The sequence below is a fragment of the Furipterus horrens genome, unplaced genomic scaffold (genome assembly GCF_987537825.1).
Source record: "Furipterus horrens unplaced genomic scaffold, mFurHor1.1.pri manual_scaffold_5, whole genome shotgun sequence".
NCBI lineage: Eukaryota > Metazoa > Chordata > Mammalia > Chiroptera > Furipteridae > Furipterus > Furipterus horrens.
This window is the reverse complement of record NW_028327175.1, coordinates 24,891,439-24,907,248: the sequence shown is the minus strand read 5'-3', so window position 1 is coordinate 24,907,248 and position 15,810 is coordinate 24,891,439. Positions and strand designations below refer to the sequence as shown.

At 41.3% G+C, this 15,810-nt stretch overlaps 1 protein-coding gene across 1 annotated transcript in view; it reads left to right on the top strand.

Annotated features, from left to right (window-relative positions):
• TRIO (trio Rho guanine nucleotide exchange factor) overlaps positions 1-15,810 on the top strand; it is a 329,457-nt gene that overhangs the window by 289,234 nt on the left and 24,413 nt on the right. The window contains exons 36-41 of the mRNA XM_090276222.1: positions 1,408-1,578; positions 4,195-4,290; positions 9,745-9,893; positions 10,989-11,055; positions 12,761-12,864; positions 14,710-14,779. Of these exons, the coding sequence (XP_090132348.1) occupies positions 1,408-1,578; positions 4,195-4,290; positions 9,745-9,893; positions 10,989-11,055; positions 12,761-12,864; positions 14,710-14,779 (657 nt within the window). The remainder of the gene's footprint in view (positions 1-1,407; positions 1,579-4,194; positions 4,291-9,744; positions 9,894-10,988; positions 11,056-12,760; positions 12,865-14,709; positions 14,780-15,810) is intronic.

Below are 15,810 nucleotides of genomic sequence, written 5' to 3'. Positions count from 1 at the left end.
GTCAGAGCCCTGGGTGGAGGCATAGCTGCCAGTCTGGTGACCACTCTCATTTGAGTCTGGTTCTGTGTGTGCCTGGAGGTGTCAGGGAGCCCGCTCAACTCCCTGGGAGCAGACTGCTAGACTCAGTGGGGACAAGCTCCGGGAAGAGCTGCTTCCATGTCAACAGGGTTGTACACAAACCAGAGGCCCATGACCCTCCCTCCCAAGGCCTGGGCAGCCCAGGCCTGCTCCAGAGCAAGTATGTGCCAGATTGCCTCCACCCTTCTCCTCATTTAACCAGGGACAAGACCAGGAGGTGCCGGCCGGTACTGGCCTCTGCTACCAAAGATGCAAACAGTCCCTGAGGTTAGCATAAGCCCCAGGGAAAGCACCAGCTTCAGACATGGAAGGACTAGAGAAATGTTTGCTTTCTTCAATTATTTCCTCCACCACCCCATATTCACACTTATATCTGTTCTGAGTAGGATATACCTAGTTAATTTACTTTGCTAACCCAGTAGTAAACACTGGGTTATTCCCATGTCATCAAAGGCAAATGAGTGTAGGTCAGCCAGGAATTTTATTTTTTTTTTTCATTTCCTTTAGTGGGGAACAAAAGGGCTTTAAATTGTACCTTAAACAAAAACAACATTCTTGATCCCCAATTTGGGCTGAGAGCACTGGCGGTGTCAGTGAGGGGTCCACAGAGTTTTTAACTGGACTCACCAAGATCCCTCGGAGCCTCGGAGAGAAGAAGGCAAATGGAGAGAAAGGACTGGCTCTGTCTCATTTAATTTATTTTGCAGATAGGGTTTTCTGCTGCTTTTTTCCTGGGCTTGCTTTGCCACGGGTTTGCACTGGAATGTGTGGATCATTAGGTCCTCATATTTTTTCTAAATCAGTGTCCTCTTAGCAGAAATAATACTGATTTTTTTTTTTTCGTAAAGTAAGAATAGAGGAATATTAGTGTGATAATTCAGGTTTTTAAAAATGCACCTTGGACTGTGGCTTTTTTATGCCATTATTATTCCCATGACTTTTGTTCTAGCAAGTTACCGAAAGTGAAATGAAAATGGGCCAAAGGATCTGAGTCACCATGAGAGTAATGGTTCAAATTTTTGAATTTATTTATTTTTTCCTTCTTGAAGATGAGATGTGTTCAGAGCCTCACAGATACCATTGGCAATTCCTTCAAAAGACACACGCAGTGGCCCTTCTCTTATCCAAGCTGGCAAGCAAGGTAGTTGGGTTGCAGGAAGGAATGAGAAGTTACTGTCAGGGTTGGACAGAGCTTGTTCCTGCGATCCACCATCTGAGGTTCTGTCCAGGCTGTATGTTTTCCATTTAGCCCCTTAGGGCTCATTTCTGTGACCTGACATCGACAACCAGGGCTTAGAGTATAATAAGCAAATGTTGGTTCCCTTTCAGAGGGGCCGGAACGAGGGCCTGAGCAGTGGCACACTCTCCAAGTCCTCGTCCTCGGGCATGCAGAGCTGCGGAGAAGAAGAAGGGGAGGAGGGACCCGACGCAGTGCCTCTGCCCCCGCCCATGGCCATCCAGCAGCACAGCCTGCTCCAGCCAGACTCGCAGGATGACAAGGTAGGGGGCCGGGCTGCCCGCACCAGGGGAGGGCCCTGCAGTAGCTGCCCCGCTGCAGCCTCACTGCAGGAGATGGGTGACCCGGGCTGTGCAGGGCACCTGGGAAACGTGTTGCTTTTCCAGGCAGATTCTGCTGGTTTTTACCCCAAAATCTTTGTGGATGGCAGAGTCCAGTTAGACTAAGTAATAGGCTGACATGGGCAGTTTCTCATACACGTGCGTTTGTATAAATATGTTCAAAGCACTTTTAATGGTGCTGCAGTAATTGCTACTTTAAAGTAATGTTCATTTTTTTTACTGCCCTGACTAGGGTTCCCAAGAGAGCAGAGAAGTCACGTGCAGTCTGCGTGACTGCATCCTCATTGAGCGTTAGGCGTTCTTGTTCTCCGTTAGGCGTTTTTGCACATGGGTGTTGTGTTCAGATGAAATCGCGTTGCTGTCCAATTCCTTTATCCAACATGCCAGAAATCAGGATCACGCTGCAGTGTGGGGATAGGCGTCCAAGTGCCAGAATTAGTTCAGGAACGCCTCCTTGGATCTGTGCGGAGGCTTCAAGCCAAGTCACTCTTTTCTTGCTGCGTTTTAGAGTTCTGACATAATCTATAATTATTTAATATATCCCAATTGTAGAAGCCTAAAACCTCACAAAGGAGACCTGATGACTGGCTTGCACGTACTCTCGCATCCTGGCCTGTTGTGCTCCTCCAAATTGTCAGGTGTTGAAAACTGTGCTATGAAGTCATTACTGGTGATTTTTATTTTCATTTTTTAAATTTTTGGCAATAACTAAGTTTTAGGAATAAAACAGATGTCTCCATCAGTTTTCTCCATTCTTCCCCTTTTTCCTTTCCTGACCTACCCCCACCCCGCGACCCCCCACCCCCACCCCCTAGTGCTATCACATTCACTTGCTGAATCACCTGTTTTATGACCAGGGGTCAGCCAGGGTCCAGTGATTGACAGCTGCCAAGGCAGATCACACATGAGTCTAACCTAAGGCAGACATTTCTCCAGCATCTTTTCTGTAGAACTTACCTCCTCCCTTTGTGGCGCTTAGTACACAGTCAGGGAGCTGTGGGTTCTGGATGCATAATGTTGCTTGGGTTTGAGTCTGGAGTTTGGGGCATCTGAGGTGCATATCCCATGCTGTTGGGGGTGGGGTGGGACCTGAGGTGAGATGACCTCACCCCGCACTGCACAGAGTGGACTCAGCAGGAGATGGGGCTGTGTTGTTTCTCTTGACAATTTTCTGATGTTGTTTTGTAGTATTCTAAGCTATCCCATTCTTAAAAGCATAAAAATGAAATTTCTTAAATTTGGATGGGTAACCAAAAGTGAGGTACTAGGCCTGGTTATTTACCAAATAAGAGTATTTTTCTCCACTTAAACAGGGGATTACACTATATTCTTCTGTTTGCTAAAATTGTTTATTGGTTAGTGTGTTACCTGACTGGGTATTATCAACAGCAATTCTTCATTTACGAAAATTTATAGTGATGTTCCCAGAGAGTCTAATATCTTGTGACTAATATTTTGTTTTGTTCTGTTTTCTCTTTTTGTAAACTTTCACTGCAGCATTATGTTGATTTGTGTTCTATGTCTGTTTTGGCTCAGTTTCCTTACCTCTCCATTTGAATTTTTTTCTTGTTTTCTTCACCTCATATTCCAGATTTCATTAGACCAAGCCAACATTTGTTTTGCAAAGTGTATACCTAAATCCACATTATGTAAAAGCCTCGTTGTAAACGCATAAATCCGTATCTGTCCGCTGTGAGAAGTGCATCGTTAGGAGAGCTCGCTGTGTGTCGCATGCATCTCCGCTGTCTTTAATATGAAGCGAGGTTCATATTACGCCCCCTTCTAGTTTCCAATAATCAACAGCGCAAGTAATCTGCAAACACACTGTGTTTGCTAATTACTGAACTAGAACTCAGTAGCCCTTCCCCCAGATTCCTTACCTGTCACCCCTGTACGCCCTGACTCTAGCCGTAAACGGCATCTGATAGCTTGTGCGGCCACAGATCTTCTGTACTCTGCACTAATCATTGGGGAAGTGGATGGCACAGAAAATGGTGAGCTCGTCCCCCCTCCTCCCTGTCTGGTCAGCGCACCCTGGTTCCTTTTCTTTCTCATTTCTTTCTTTTAACCCCATAAGCACAGTAAAGCCATTTTTAGTATCTTGTTTTGTTTCCTGATTATTTAAGGATTCACTCATTAGACTGTAAGCCTTTCATTCTACCATTGATCAGATCCTTTTTTTTCCCTCCTTCACCAATAGCCTAGCCAGCAGTTGCAAACGTTGTAGTTAGAATTTTCCTGTGCTCAGTCACCTCTCTGAAAAACGTTATGATGTTACGTGACTGCGGATTAAAAACAGACATTGTCTGCTTTGCACATGTATCCAAGACAGGTTTTATTTAATATTTCATGTCAGAATATTGTAAATTTAAAAGGATGACTTTAAATAAATGCAAACAAAGACAAACTTGTGGTCTTTTTGTCTGGAATTACTTTTAAAAAGAGCTTGAGCTTGCAGGAGAATTTACTGTCTGTCCAGTGACTAACATAAGGCATTCCCCTCCCCTTTCCCTTTCTTTTTCTTAACTTCTTCCATAGGCCTCTTCTCGGTTATTAGTCCGCCCCACCAGCTCCGAAACGCCGAGTGCAGCCGAGCTTGTCAGTGCAATTGAGGAACTCGTGAAAAGCAAGATGGTAAGGCTTCCCAGAGAGTCTGAGGTTTGGAAGCTGCTCAGAGGTGCTGCTGCAGACGGACGTGCCCTTGTCCATGTGTTGCTCTGGGCTCCACAATGTTAACTGTGGCTTCCTGCACAGTGTGGAAGTTCCCAGGACCACCCTCAAGTTCAGTAGTTCACTTAAAGGACTCACAGAACTTTAGAAAGGCCACAGTTGCACTCTTACCGTGGAAGGACACAGATTGAAATCAGCCAGGAAAGAAATGTGGGGCAGGGTCCAGGAAGGTTCCAGGTTCAAGCTGCCTGTTGTCCTTGCCCAGTGGAGTCAGCATGGACAGTGCTGACATCTCCCAGCAACAGTGTGGGGACATTATGCATAGATATTGCACTTATCCAAGCACTGGTATTCAGATGTTTTTGGAGGGCTCAGTTTACAAGATTGACTGTTTGTATGGCTCACCTTTGACCTCTGCCCCTCCAGAGATCAAGATAGCACATGGCTCAAAGCCTTCACCAAAATGACATTGTTAGCATAGTCTGTCTTGGCCCAAAACCCCCAGGTAAACAGAGACATTTTTATCCGACAGGACATTCTATAGGCTTAGGGGTACCTCCCAAGAGCCAAGGTTAATCCTTTCCTTCACCCACATTGTCTTCAATGTTGGCACCTTTCTAAGAAGTGTGGTCAATTCCAGTCTTGTCTAACGGGGTGTCCAGGGTAGTGGTTACTCATATAGTTTGACACTTTTCTTTTGTTATCTCTGCGCTCTTTCAATTGGATTTACAGTGTATCAGAAAGAAGGGTTTGTGATGGTTATGTGTGGGCTTTATTTCTTAGTAACCTCTATATTGTCAGCTGGTCAGCATGGATTCATTTATTAAAGCCCCAAATCGGGTGTCGAGCCTTTGAAGTTAGACAAGTGCTTGCTTCTAACTGATTCAGATATTTCTGTGTTTCTTCAATTTTCCTAACAATGAAATGGAAAAACCACTAATGGTAACAACTTTTTAGACTGGTATATTGTACTAACCCTGTAAAGTTATATAATTCCTTTTAAAAGTCACCTCTCCCAAACTAAAAGCCCTCAACCTCTCCTACCAATTCATTCTGCAGAGGTGCCCACTTTGAACTGTTTGATATGTTCCTCTCATGATGCAGAAATGTATGTGTGGGTGTGGGTATTTTTTGTTTTTGTTTTTTTCTTTCAAAAAGGATTCATTTAATTTTTAAAATTCTAAGACAATATATTTTAAGGATCTTCTCACATCAGTACATACAGACTTGCTCAATCCTTTTAATAGCTGTATAACATTCCATTAATGGATGCAGTGATAATACCACCAAGGGCTTACTCTAAATTAGGTGCTTAGTCTAAGTGCCAAGCATGTTTTAATTTAAATACTTCCCACAGTAGCCTTATTAGATAGGCACACACGGTTGTTATCCCATTTTACAGATGCAGAAATGGAGGCACACAGAATGTTTAAAATTTTGGTCAGCTAGTTAGGGACAGAGACATGATTATACTATATTTTGTTTAAATAAATTTCATAAAGTTGTTTTAAGTTTTTCACTATTCTAAACATCCACATTTGTTGCATCTGTGCTTATATGCATATCTGTAGGGCAAATTTCTAGCACTGGAATTGCTAGATCAAAGGGTATATACTTCTTTCAAGTTAGGAATTTTTCTTCCTTCAGTCAGTATGTAGGTACCATACATATTATTCCAATTTCTTCTCCCACCCCCAACCAGCTTCTAATGAAACTGGTTAACTAGGACAAATGGGAATTATATCCAGAAAAATTTAAACTGACATTTATCCTGGAATCCTGAGGCTGTGTTCTGAAAAGGATGCAGTGGGCTTTGAAGTTGGACAGGAAGTCAGGAAGTTAAACAAGGAAGACTGCTAGGAGTTGGCAGATGACTCAAGAACTCAACTCCACTGGTCAAGAATTTGGGATCATGTCAGTATGAATCGAGTTAAACCACATCCTGGCTATCTCTTTGAGAGAAATTGATTAATGATCCAAACAAAGGATGCTTAAATTGTATTCAATAAGTTTCAAGCTTCCTTAAACATTTTAAAAACAGCTATTCATAAACATCAATTATATATGATCATTAAAATCATTCTTGTCTATGAATTGAAATAGTTTTCCCAAGGAATGCTATAAGGCAACACTTGGTCAATTTGCTAGTCATTATTCTGCACATATTTAAATTGCATTCCATTTTAACTGGTCTGAAATCCATTTGTAATTAATTTAGATGGACTTCCAAATGGAGAGGAGTTCTATGGCTTGTCTCTTTCAGCTCTTACTTGTTTATTCCCCCTTTTCAGTTCTACTCACGTATGTCTCTTCCTACCGACATAAAGTTTTTGACATTGTGGGGAGGGCATAGGTTTTGGAGTCAGGCAGACTTGGTTTCAGACTCTCCCACCTATTGCTGCAGGTGCTCGGAGCCTGTCTTTCAGCTGTAAACTGGGGATCATGAATGGAGTGCGGTTTGTTCAACTTCAGACAAGGTTCCGGCGTGTGGGCATTCACTCATGCCTTCTCTTCCCCATTGGGGAACCATATTTATGTTTTTATGATGGACTCACCCTTTCTTCATCCTCCACGGAATGTAATCTAGATTCTGCCTCTTTTTCTGGTCCAAGAGAAACATAACTGTTGGTATCCTATCACTAATCTTCTAATGACAAACAGGAACTACTTTTTGTCAGGAAAAACTCTAGTAAATCATTTTCATATTCTTCACCCTATTCTGGTTCCTGTAGCTCTTGAGTTACTCCTGCTTGTCTTACTGTGTGCTGTAGATACTTAGTCATCCTATTCGTTTTCTTGTGGGTAATCTATAGGCTAGAGCACCTTCATGATAGGATTTGAAGATTCAATGGTTTATGCATCAGAAGCTGTGTATGAATGGATTGGACTGGGGAGGAGAGGGAAGAAGGTGCTTCACTGTTATGTAGTCATGGAACTGAACCTCTTAACCTAAAAACCTGAGGATTCAATCTGAAAAATCAGAATCATCCAGAAACCTGTTCCCTGGAGTTTGCTCCTCTTTCCTGTCTCCACATTTCTGATCCAACCAGTATTTAAAAGGCTGTGTATCTTTCCTGAGCATCGACAATAGGGCAATAGCAATGGACAGCCACAGTGATTGTTTGAATTTGACTTTGGGGTTTTCTTCTTTTCATTAAACTAAATATAAAGAAAGATATAAGAAAGAATAGCAATTAATGAAGTAAACATATAACTCAAGGTAGTAGAAGAACAACAAAGTAAACCAAAGCAAAGCAGAAGGAATGAATGAGTTCATAGAGATAAAAACAGAAATTCCTGAGTTGGAAAACAAAAATACTAGGATCATAAATAAAACCCAAAATTTGCTCTTTCAAAAAAATCTAAATGTCAAGTAAGCTTCTAAAGAAAATAGAAAGCACAAATTCACAAAATAAAAATTATAAGGGAGCAGTAAACTGAGGAAATTGAAGCAGTCATAACACATTACTTTATTTAACTCTTTGAATGTAAATTTGAAAACCTGGATGAAATAGCCAACTTTTAAGAAGCTGTAATTGACCACAGCTAACCGCAGAAGAAAGAATAGCTGCGCAGACCTATCTTCATCTAAGAAACAGAGAAAGTTGACACGAACCTACCCACCAAAACACCACCAGACCCAGAGCATTTCCCAAGTAATTTGTCTGAATCTGTCAAGTTCCAGTCATTTCTGGTCCAAGGCAGCTTTGTGGTTGAGGGAGTGGACAGCATAAATGTAACGAGAACACAGAACCTTGACTGCGCCATCAGGGTGTCTGCACCTATGTCTCTCTCTCTGGGTGCCCACCCAGGTCTGGACCAGCCATGTCAGAGGACAGGCAGCCAGAGAAGGCCCAGTGACTGCCCTGTCTCTGGCGCACACAGCCTTTCCCCCACTACAGAAGAGAGCCTCACAGACATCACTGAAGTCCGGGAGTTGACCTCTGCACTCGCTCCTCTGCGAGAGGGCACCTCTGGAGTATTTCTCTTTTTTTTTCTCACCATTCAAGTGAACAGAGTTAACTCGAATGAGCTTCAGCTGTTCCCTTGCAAATCTAGACAGGAGACAGTGCAGCGCTTCCTCCCCCTCGTGCTTCAGACTCATTTCTTGCCAAAGACCTCCAGAACCAAGGAACATGGCCAGGCTCTGCTGCTTACTGCCAAACACTTACTTCCAGTAAAGGTCAATAGCTAATTCTTCAAAAATGAGAGGGGCATTTTCTCATTAAATCCTGTTCCTCAACTGTTTTTTCCTAAGTCAGAGAAGCAGTTGGTGTGTTTCCACAGCTCCGTGTCCGTGGTGAACAAGATTGTATGTGCAGACGTGATCCTCCAAGCTTTGTCTAGTGAGCATCAGCCTGTTCTCTGAAGGGGAGCAAATAGGACAAGTATTAGCGGTTTTGCTTGATAGGAAATATTGTGTTATTGCAGTTTGAATTGGGCTTTTTGTTTGAAGATAAGTCAATCACATTTTTCCAGTTCAGTCGCCAAATACTTCCTGATCATCTGTGTATGTCTGGCTGGGCTGCTTTGGAAATTTTAAAACTATAACCTATTCTTGGTGAATACAGGCTATGGAAGAAAATGAATATATACCAATTAGAAAGTAATCAGTTGCAAATCATTGTCACACTAATCCAGGGAAAGATGTCACCAATACTTAACTAACAAATTTATTGATCACCCACAAAGCTTTGCTGCAGGTTCTACAGGAGCTACAACAATGAAAACTGCAGAAACTAAAGTCCCAGGGACTGGGTCGGGGAGTAGATGCGGGGAGTTTTCTAAAACTAATCAAGGACAGCGTGACAACTGCTTCCTCCAGAAGAGATAGAAAGGAAGGTGCAGACGTCACAGAGATAGACATTATTTTTAGCTGAGTGATCTACGTACACTGAAGTATGAGTCAAGGCCTCATTGGTGATCAAGAACCAAACCAATTTTGTTTAAACTAAAATATAGGTGGCTGATGCTGCTACATGGCCCACCAAGGCACATGAATGGGATGTATCTGGGGTCAGCTGGCCTGATCGATGCAATTCCACACATCCCTGAAATGATCATGCTTTCATTCCACAGGAATATACCCAAAAAGAAAATTGCTGGATTTGAAATGGGTACAGTGCCCTGATGTAAACATGTTGTATGTTTTTCTAATTATAATCATGAATAGAGTATATCGATGTATTTAAATTTACTACTTTTTTTTTCATTCTAACTTTCCTCTTTTATCTAGCTTCTCTTACTCAATTTTTAAATTAATATTGAGGGGGTTGTTATTGCATATTGTGTAATTTCACGAACAGATTTTCTGATTTTGCAATCAGGTCTTCTGTATCTTCTGAGTCTGAGATTTTTGTATCCTGATCTCAGCTCTGATGAGGCAGAAATATGACCCATGGTGTCATTTTCTTTCAGGCGCTGGAGGATCGTCCCAGCTCACTCCTAGTCGACCAGGGAGACAGTAGCAGCCCCTCCTTCAACCCTTCGGACAATTCTCTTCTCTCCTCCTCCTCGCCAATCGATGAGATGGAAGAAAGGAAATCCAGCTCCCTAAAGAGACGGCAGTAAGACACAAGTATTCTCCTTGTCATTGTGTGGGTGGCTTTCCTCCCATCATTGTCACCTTCAGAACTGTTACTGAGATTCATGTCTGACTGGGCACAATGAGGAGATCCAGAGTCTCTCTGGTAAATAAATGTACGTGTTCAAAAAGCACTCTGGCCTCGGAAGGGCTCAGTAAACCACTGTTGCACCTTTTATGGTTTCATTTGTATAGTATACTTTATTCACAAATAAAAATAATTTGAGACAAGAATACCTTCTGTCACTTCTGGTGAGAAACTCCTATACTTTCTATTGTATACATAGTTGTGAAGGGAAAAGAAGGCAACATAAGATAAAATACAGCCCTGGAAACTAATATTTTTCAAATGTACATTCGTGGTAGTGTTTCTCAGTTCCAATAAAGCATCTTATGATGAAGGGGAAAAAAAAAAAAAGAGTCCTGATAACTCTGAGGTTTCAACTTCCCTTTGGAGAGAGGAAACCTGGCACACACTGTGTGAGGGCGGAGACGGGGTTGCTTTGCGTGCTGTGTCCTAGCACCTGGCGGTGCCGGGTCCTAAGCACATGGGAGGTGCTTAGTCAGTGCTGGTGGGTTGAATGAATGAATGAACAAACAAAGGAATGACTTTGGGCCAGAGGATGTGCTCTACTGATCAAGTAATTGTCTTCCCTTATCTGAGTGGCCTTAAGCAGTTACTGAACCTTCTAAGTTGAATATTTTAAAACACTTCTGGGGTTAAACTTTTTTTTTGTATGTCCAATGAAGCTTACAAAACAAAAGTCTACTTCCTATCATTGTCATGCCATTATAACAAAGTTATGTCTAAGCTTCTCTTGGGTGTTCATCCATGGGATCAGAGTCTGGTGGTGGGAGTTCACCCTGAATGCGAAGTGTCTTGTGACCTCCACAGCTCTCAGGGTCACCCACATGAACCTGCAGGGACTTGGGACGCTCTGAATAGGAGACTCAGTTGTGCAAATTTGATGTGTTTCTCTTCAGTCCTAGGGCAGTCTGACCTGACAAAGGCAAAAGTGTGAAAGAATTCATTTAGAAAGTGAAGAGTTTGGATTGTAAACCCTTTTTCTCTTTCCAGCTACGTTTTGCAAGAATTAGTGGAGACAGAGCGTGACTACGTGCGGGACCTCGGCTATGTGGTTGAGGTATGTTTCCAGAGATTTCATAACCTTACTGGCCACCAGAGTCCACTGAGGACACCATGTTATAGTTTAACACTGACACCTTCTCCAAAGCTTTAAAAAATATTTTTGACAAAAACAAAAAACAAACTATTTTTGAAAAATAAAGTTTAGCCAATTATCTTAACAGTCTGTGTTCACTTTTAAAGGCCTCGTTTTGCCTAACGTACCTGACATAATCATTTTTTAATAAGTTTTAAAATTGTGCTATCCAGCCATTGCATCTATTATATGGGAGCCTTGCCTTTAATTATTTCACCTGAGTGGGTATCACCACAGAAATGAGAACATCGCTGGTTAACACAGTCAGTATGTTCAGCTGTGGATTCAGTTCCATCCCGAATCTACCTGGGTTCAGGGGATGTCGATGGCTACACCGAGTCATTCACATACAGTTTCCCCAGAACGAGTGTCTCCCCATTTTCATGCCCAGAAGCTGCCGTGTCCTGTGGAGCTGTCACAAAACCACTACCTGTCATATTGGACCGAGGACCGTCTCCAGGCTTTTCCCTGCCATTAGGCTCAGGGCATAATCAGTGTGATAAACTCAGTGCCTCGGAAAGCTATTTTTACACTATCCAATCTTAGCACTTATTCTTTCAGCATTGCAAATACGTGGATCTACGTTCAATTAAAAGTAACGGCTAATAAGTTAATGGTGTAACTCAGAAGACAGCATACTTGCTTTGTCTGCAGTCACTGTTAACAGTAAAAGAAGTCACTTGAATATGTAAGTGGTTCTGGTGCAGGCAGAACTTCTTTTGAATTAAATGGAAGTTTTCATCACATTTCAGCACTGTATGTAATCAGTCATTATTTAAAAATCCCGATTTAACAAAATATTTAAACAATTTTTTTTAAATTATTTATTTTATTTTACGTTTAGAGAGAGGGGAAAGGAGAAAGAGAGGGAGAGAAACATCGCTGTGTGGTTGCCTCTCACTCGTGCCCCAAACTGGGGACCTGACATGCAACCTAGTAATGTGCCCTGACTGGGAATCGAAATTATTTAAACAATTTAAGAGGAAAAAAATCAGTTTACATGAGAAATGCTGAGAACAGAGAAAATGTTTCTGGCCAAATATTTAATATTTATAAGCTGATAAGATGATTTGTTTTATGAAACCACTTACATTTATTTAAACTTCTTCAGTTCCTTAAAGAATTTTCACTAAGCATGCCAAACAAGTCAGGGGAGAGAATCGTGGCAGTGGTTGTAACTGCAGCATACATCCTGTTTAGGTGGGTGCGCTCACCCTCAGACATCGGGTTGAACTGCGTGGGTCCGCGTATACAGGGATCTTTTTCAATAAATACTGTAAATGTATTTTCTCTTTCTAATGATTTTCTTAACATTTATTTCCTCTAGCTGACTTTAGAAATATAGTATGTAATACATACAACACAGAAAATATGTGTTAATCGAATTTATGTTATTGGTAAGGCTTCTGGTCAAGAGTAGGCTATTAAGTTTTTGGAGGAGTCAGGTTATACCTGGATTTTCCAGTGCCAGTTAAGGACACTTTTCATCTAGGATTTTTGTTTGTTTTTAAATAAAGAGTTGGTTACAAGACATAGTATATGTCTGTTTTATCCTTTATGACTTCTCCTAAGCCATGACTCAAACATGTTCAATGAAATAAACTTATTTTTAAATACTTAATTACAGGGCTACATGGCACTTATGAAAGAAGATGGCGTTCCTGATGACATGAAAGGAAAAGACAAGATTGTGTTTGGCAACATCCATCAGATTTATGACTGGCACAGAGAGTACGTAAAATCCATGTCCTGCTTGAGGGTGTGCACTGCCAGACTGCAGCATATCAGCAAACGGGGATGGGTATCCATTGGTTCATTTCTTTTTATTGTCCGTGTAGCTAGTGGAGGTAGCTGGTACAAAGCAAAGATCGATGGGCCAAGGAGTTTTGTCGTAGCATTTCATGGCTTGTGGAAGAATCTTATCTCCTTCATCCTGGTCCATCCAGGGGGCCCACATGGGGCCACTAAGCCTGACTGCTGGGTTCACAGCCTGGGCCTGATCTTGAGCCCTTAGCTTTCCCTCTCTGTGCTGCCGTTTTCAGCTACACAACATAAGTCGTGGTGTGACCCACTTCATGGGATTTTTGTGAACTGAATTAATACGTGTGAAGCCCTTAGAACATCACGTGCATAGAGTAAGCCTCAACAGAAGTTTCTAAAGAATTGCAGCCACCTCTTGAATAAATACAGGTTACTATTAGAGGGTTTTGAAGATGCTCATTTTTCCAACTGATTTTTAATGGAAGTAATAGAAATGACTGCCCATGAAAATCAAATTTATCCCAGTACATTGCCACGCCTGTCCTAATGAGGAAGAGATCCTTGTGGGGGCTGATCCTACTACAGCAGCTGCCAAAGCCTGCCAGAGCTGGTCACCGCACATCTGTCCCTTCAGGTCATCTTGCTCCTAGTTTTAAAAATCCTTAATCATTTGGGGATTGCTTTATGCCAGCTGCTGCTATTATTGTGGAATGTTCTAGCTGCACTGTTCTGGTCCCTGTTACATGGACAGGCTTCCTGCTTTCCTGTCTTTATGTACACAGCTGCCCCTAAGCTTAGAGCACGCTGTCATCAGCTTCTAAACCCAAGTCAAATGTGCATGTCCCCGTGAGCCCTGATCACTCCCATCAGAAGTGTTCCCTCCTCCTTGCAGATAACACATGTGAATGTGCTTTTGAAACTGTAACATACTCTACAAATATAAGGAGGGATTACTGTGGTGTGTATCCAGTGGTGTTTTATTATTTCAATACTTATCTCTCCTAATACAACGTAAAAATCTTGAACCCAGGTACAGGGTCTTAATCTTTATAGCTCCTATAATATCTTAATTCAGTTGGACTCAAATAGAAGTGATTGGTCAACAGAGAAATTGGCACCCAAAGATTCTGTCTGCCACAACATCTGCAGAACTAGCTAGACAGTTCAATACAGCATTAATTGGTATACAGGTTTGCAGATTAATAAAATACCAAGCATAAATGTCAACACATGTCAGTGACAGTAAGGTGGGTATACATCTGACAAATAGCGACAACCCAGAAGATGAAGAACAGTTGTCTACAATTTTTTTTTTTCTGGGATCATATCTAATTTTGATCTGAATGGGCACTAATATTTATAAACTAGAAGCTGCTTTTGATAGTATTTGAGAAAACTTCATAAAACTGTCACAGATAATACCTAGTATTTTACATGTTATTCAATTTGAGCCTCTTAAAAATTATAATAGAAGAATATGAAACTTATAGGTACAAGGACCAATAGTGGAGACAGAGCATGACCATGTGTTTTGAAATAAACATTGCTTTGAAACATTTATTTTTCTCTCAGTATTCAGCCAGGATAGTATTGCATGGGTCATTAAAAAAAAATGTTAATTGCCCAAAGGAAGGGAAGGTGGCCTGCTAAGGGATGCTGTCATTCTGCTGTGTCTCTGCTTTCTGTCCTAACTCAGTGTATATACTTGGTGCTTCACAGCAGTTCATGTCCCAACTGACTACTTTGAAATTAGGAACCACTGTCTAAAATTAGAAGGCCAGATTGGAAATGGCTATAATACTTCTCTCGTTTTAGCTTTTTTTTAGGAGAGTTGGAGAAGTGCCTTGAAGATCCAGAAAAGCTAGGATCCCTATTTGTGAAACATGTAAGTATAATACTGTTATTTATATTCTGTTCTGATATTGTCATGTTTAGTAATTGGTTTGTCAGACTAATGGTGAACTCACAGTTTACAAAAGTGCTTATGTTAAGAATAAAATCAAACTACACAGTGTCAGAGAGTAGGCAGCAAAGTCCTCACCAGCTCTTCTACATATGAATAATCTGCCTTCCTGGTCACCTGGCCACAGCTGGCTATTTAGCTCACAACAGTACAGCCTGGTCAGAAGGGGCCAGAGCCAGACCAGAGCACAAGCATATTTGGGGGTGTCTGTGGGCAAATGGGTTTGGTGGAGATGGTGACACTCCTAGACGTGCAGTGGGCTAACAGAATAGCCACATAGATGCATGTCTCTAAAAAGGGTTTGGTTGTTTGTTTTTTTAATGAAAAACTACTCTATTTTCAAAAAATTAGTGGCAGTACGTGTATTTTTGGAAGTCTCTTTAATGTTTAGCTCAGCAAGTTTCAGCAAGTGTGCCGTGCCACAAGAATTTTCAAAACATGCGATGCCTGACTATTTAGTCAGGGGCATTGACCACTTTTCCCTTAGATTGGCAGATAAAAAATGACAACAGCCATCACCATAGCCATTGGGTGTGAATGCCCTGTGTTGAACCATAAATACATAGATCATATAATAGAGTTGCATCTGACTAGTTACATTGCATAATAAGGTTGCATCTGATTGGTTAATTCTTTTGTACCAGAAATCTTTATATACAAGTGTAGGTACCTGATTTTTTTTTTAAGTCACTCTGAAACCAGGGTGGGTAATTACTTTTTTTATTTTTGGAAATCAAAACAATACCTATTTTTTGATTATGTCAGCAAATAGATATTTTTTGGTGTGGTGCAGAACTTTAGTACTTTATTTATGTGTGCTATGAGATGAAAAAGGTTGAAAAACACTGTCTAGCTTAATAGAAGACAGATGGATTTTTCTTACCTGCTTATGAACTCAATCTATTGTGCTGGTTTTTAGTTAAAATATATGAAAAAAAGTCCATTCTCCCACA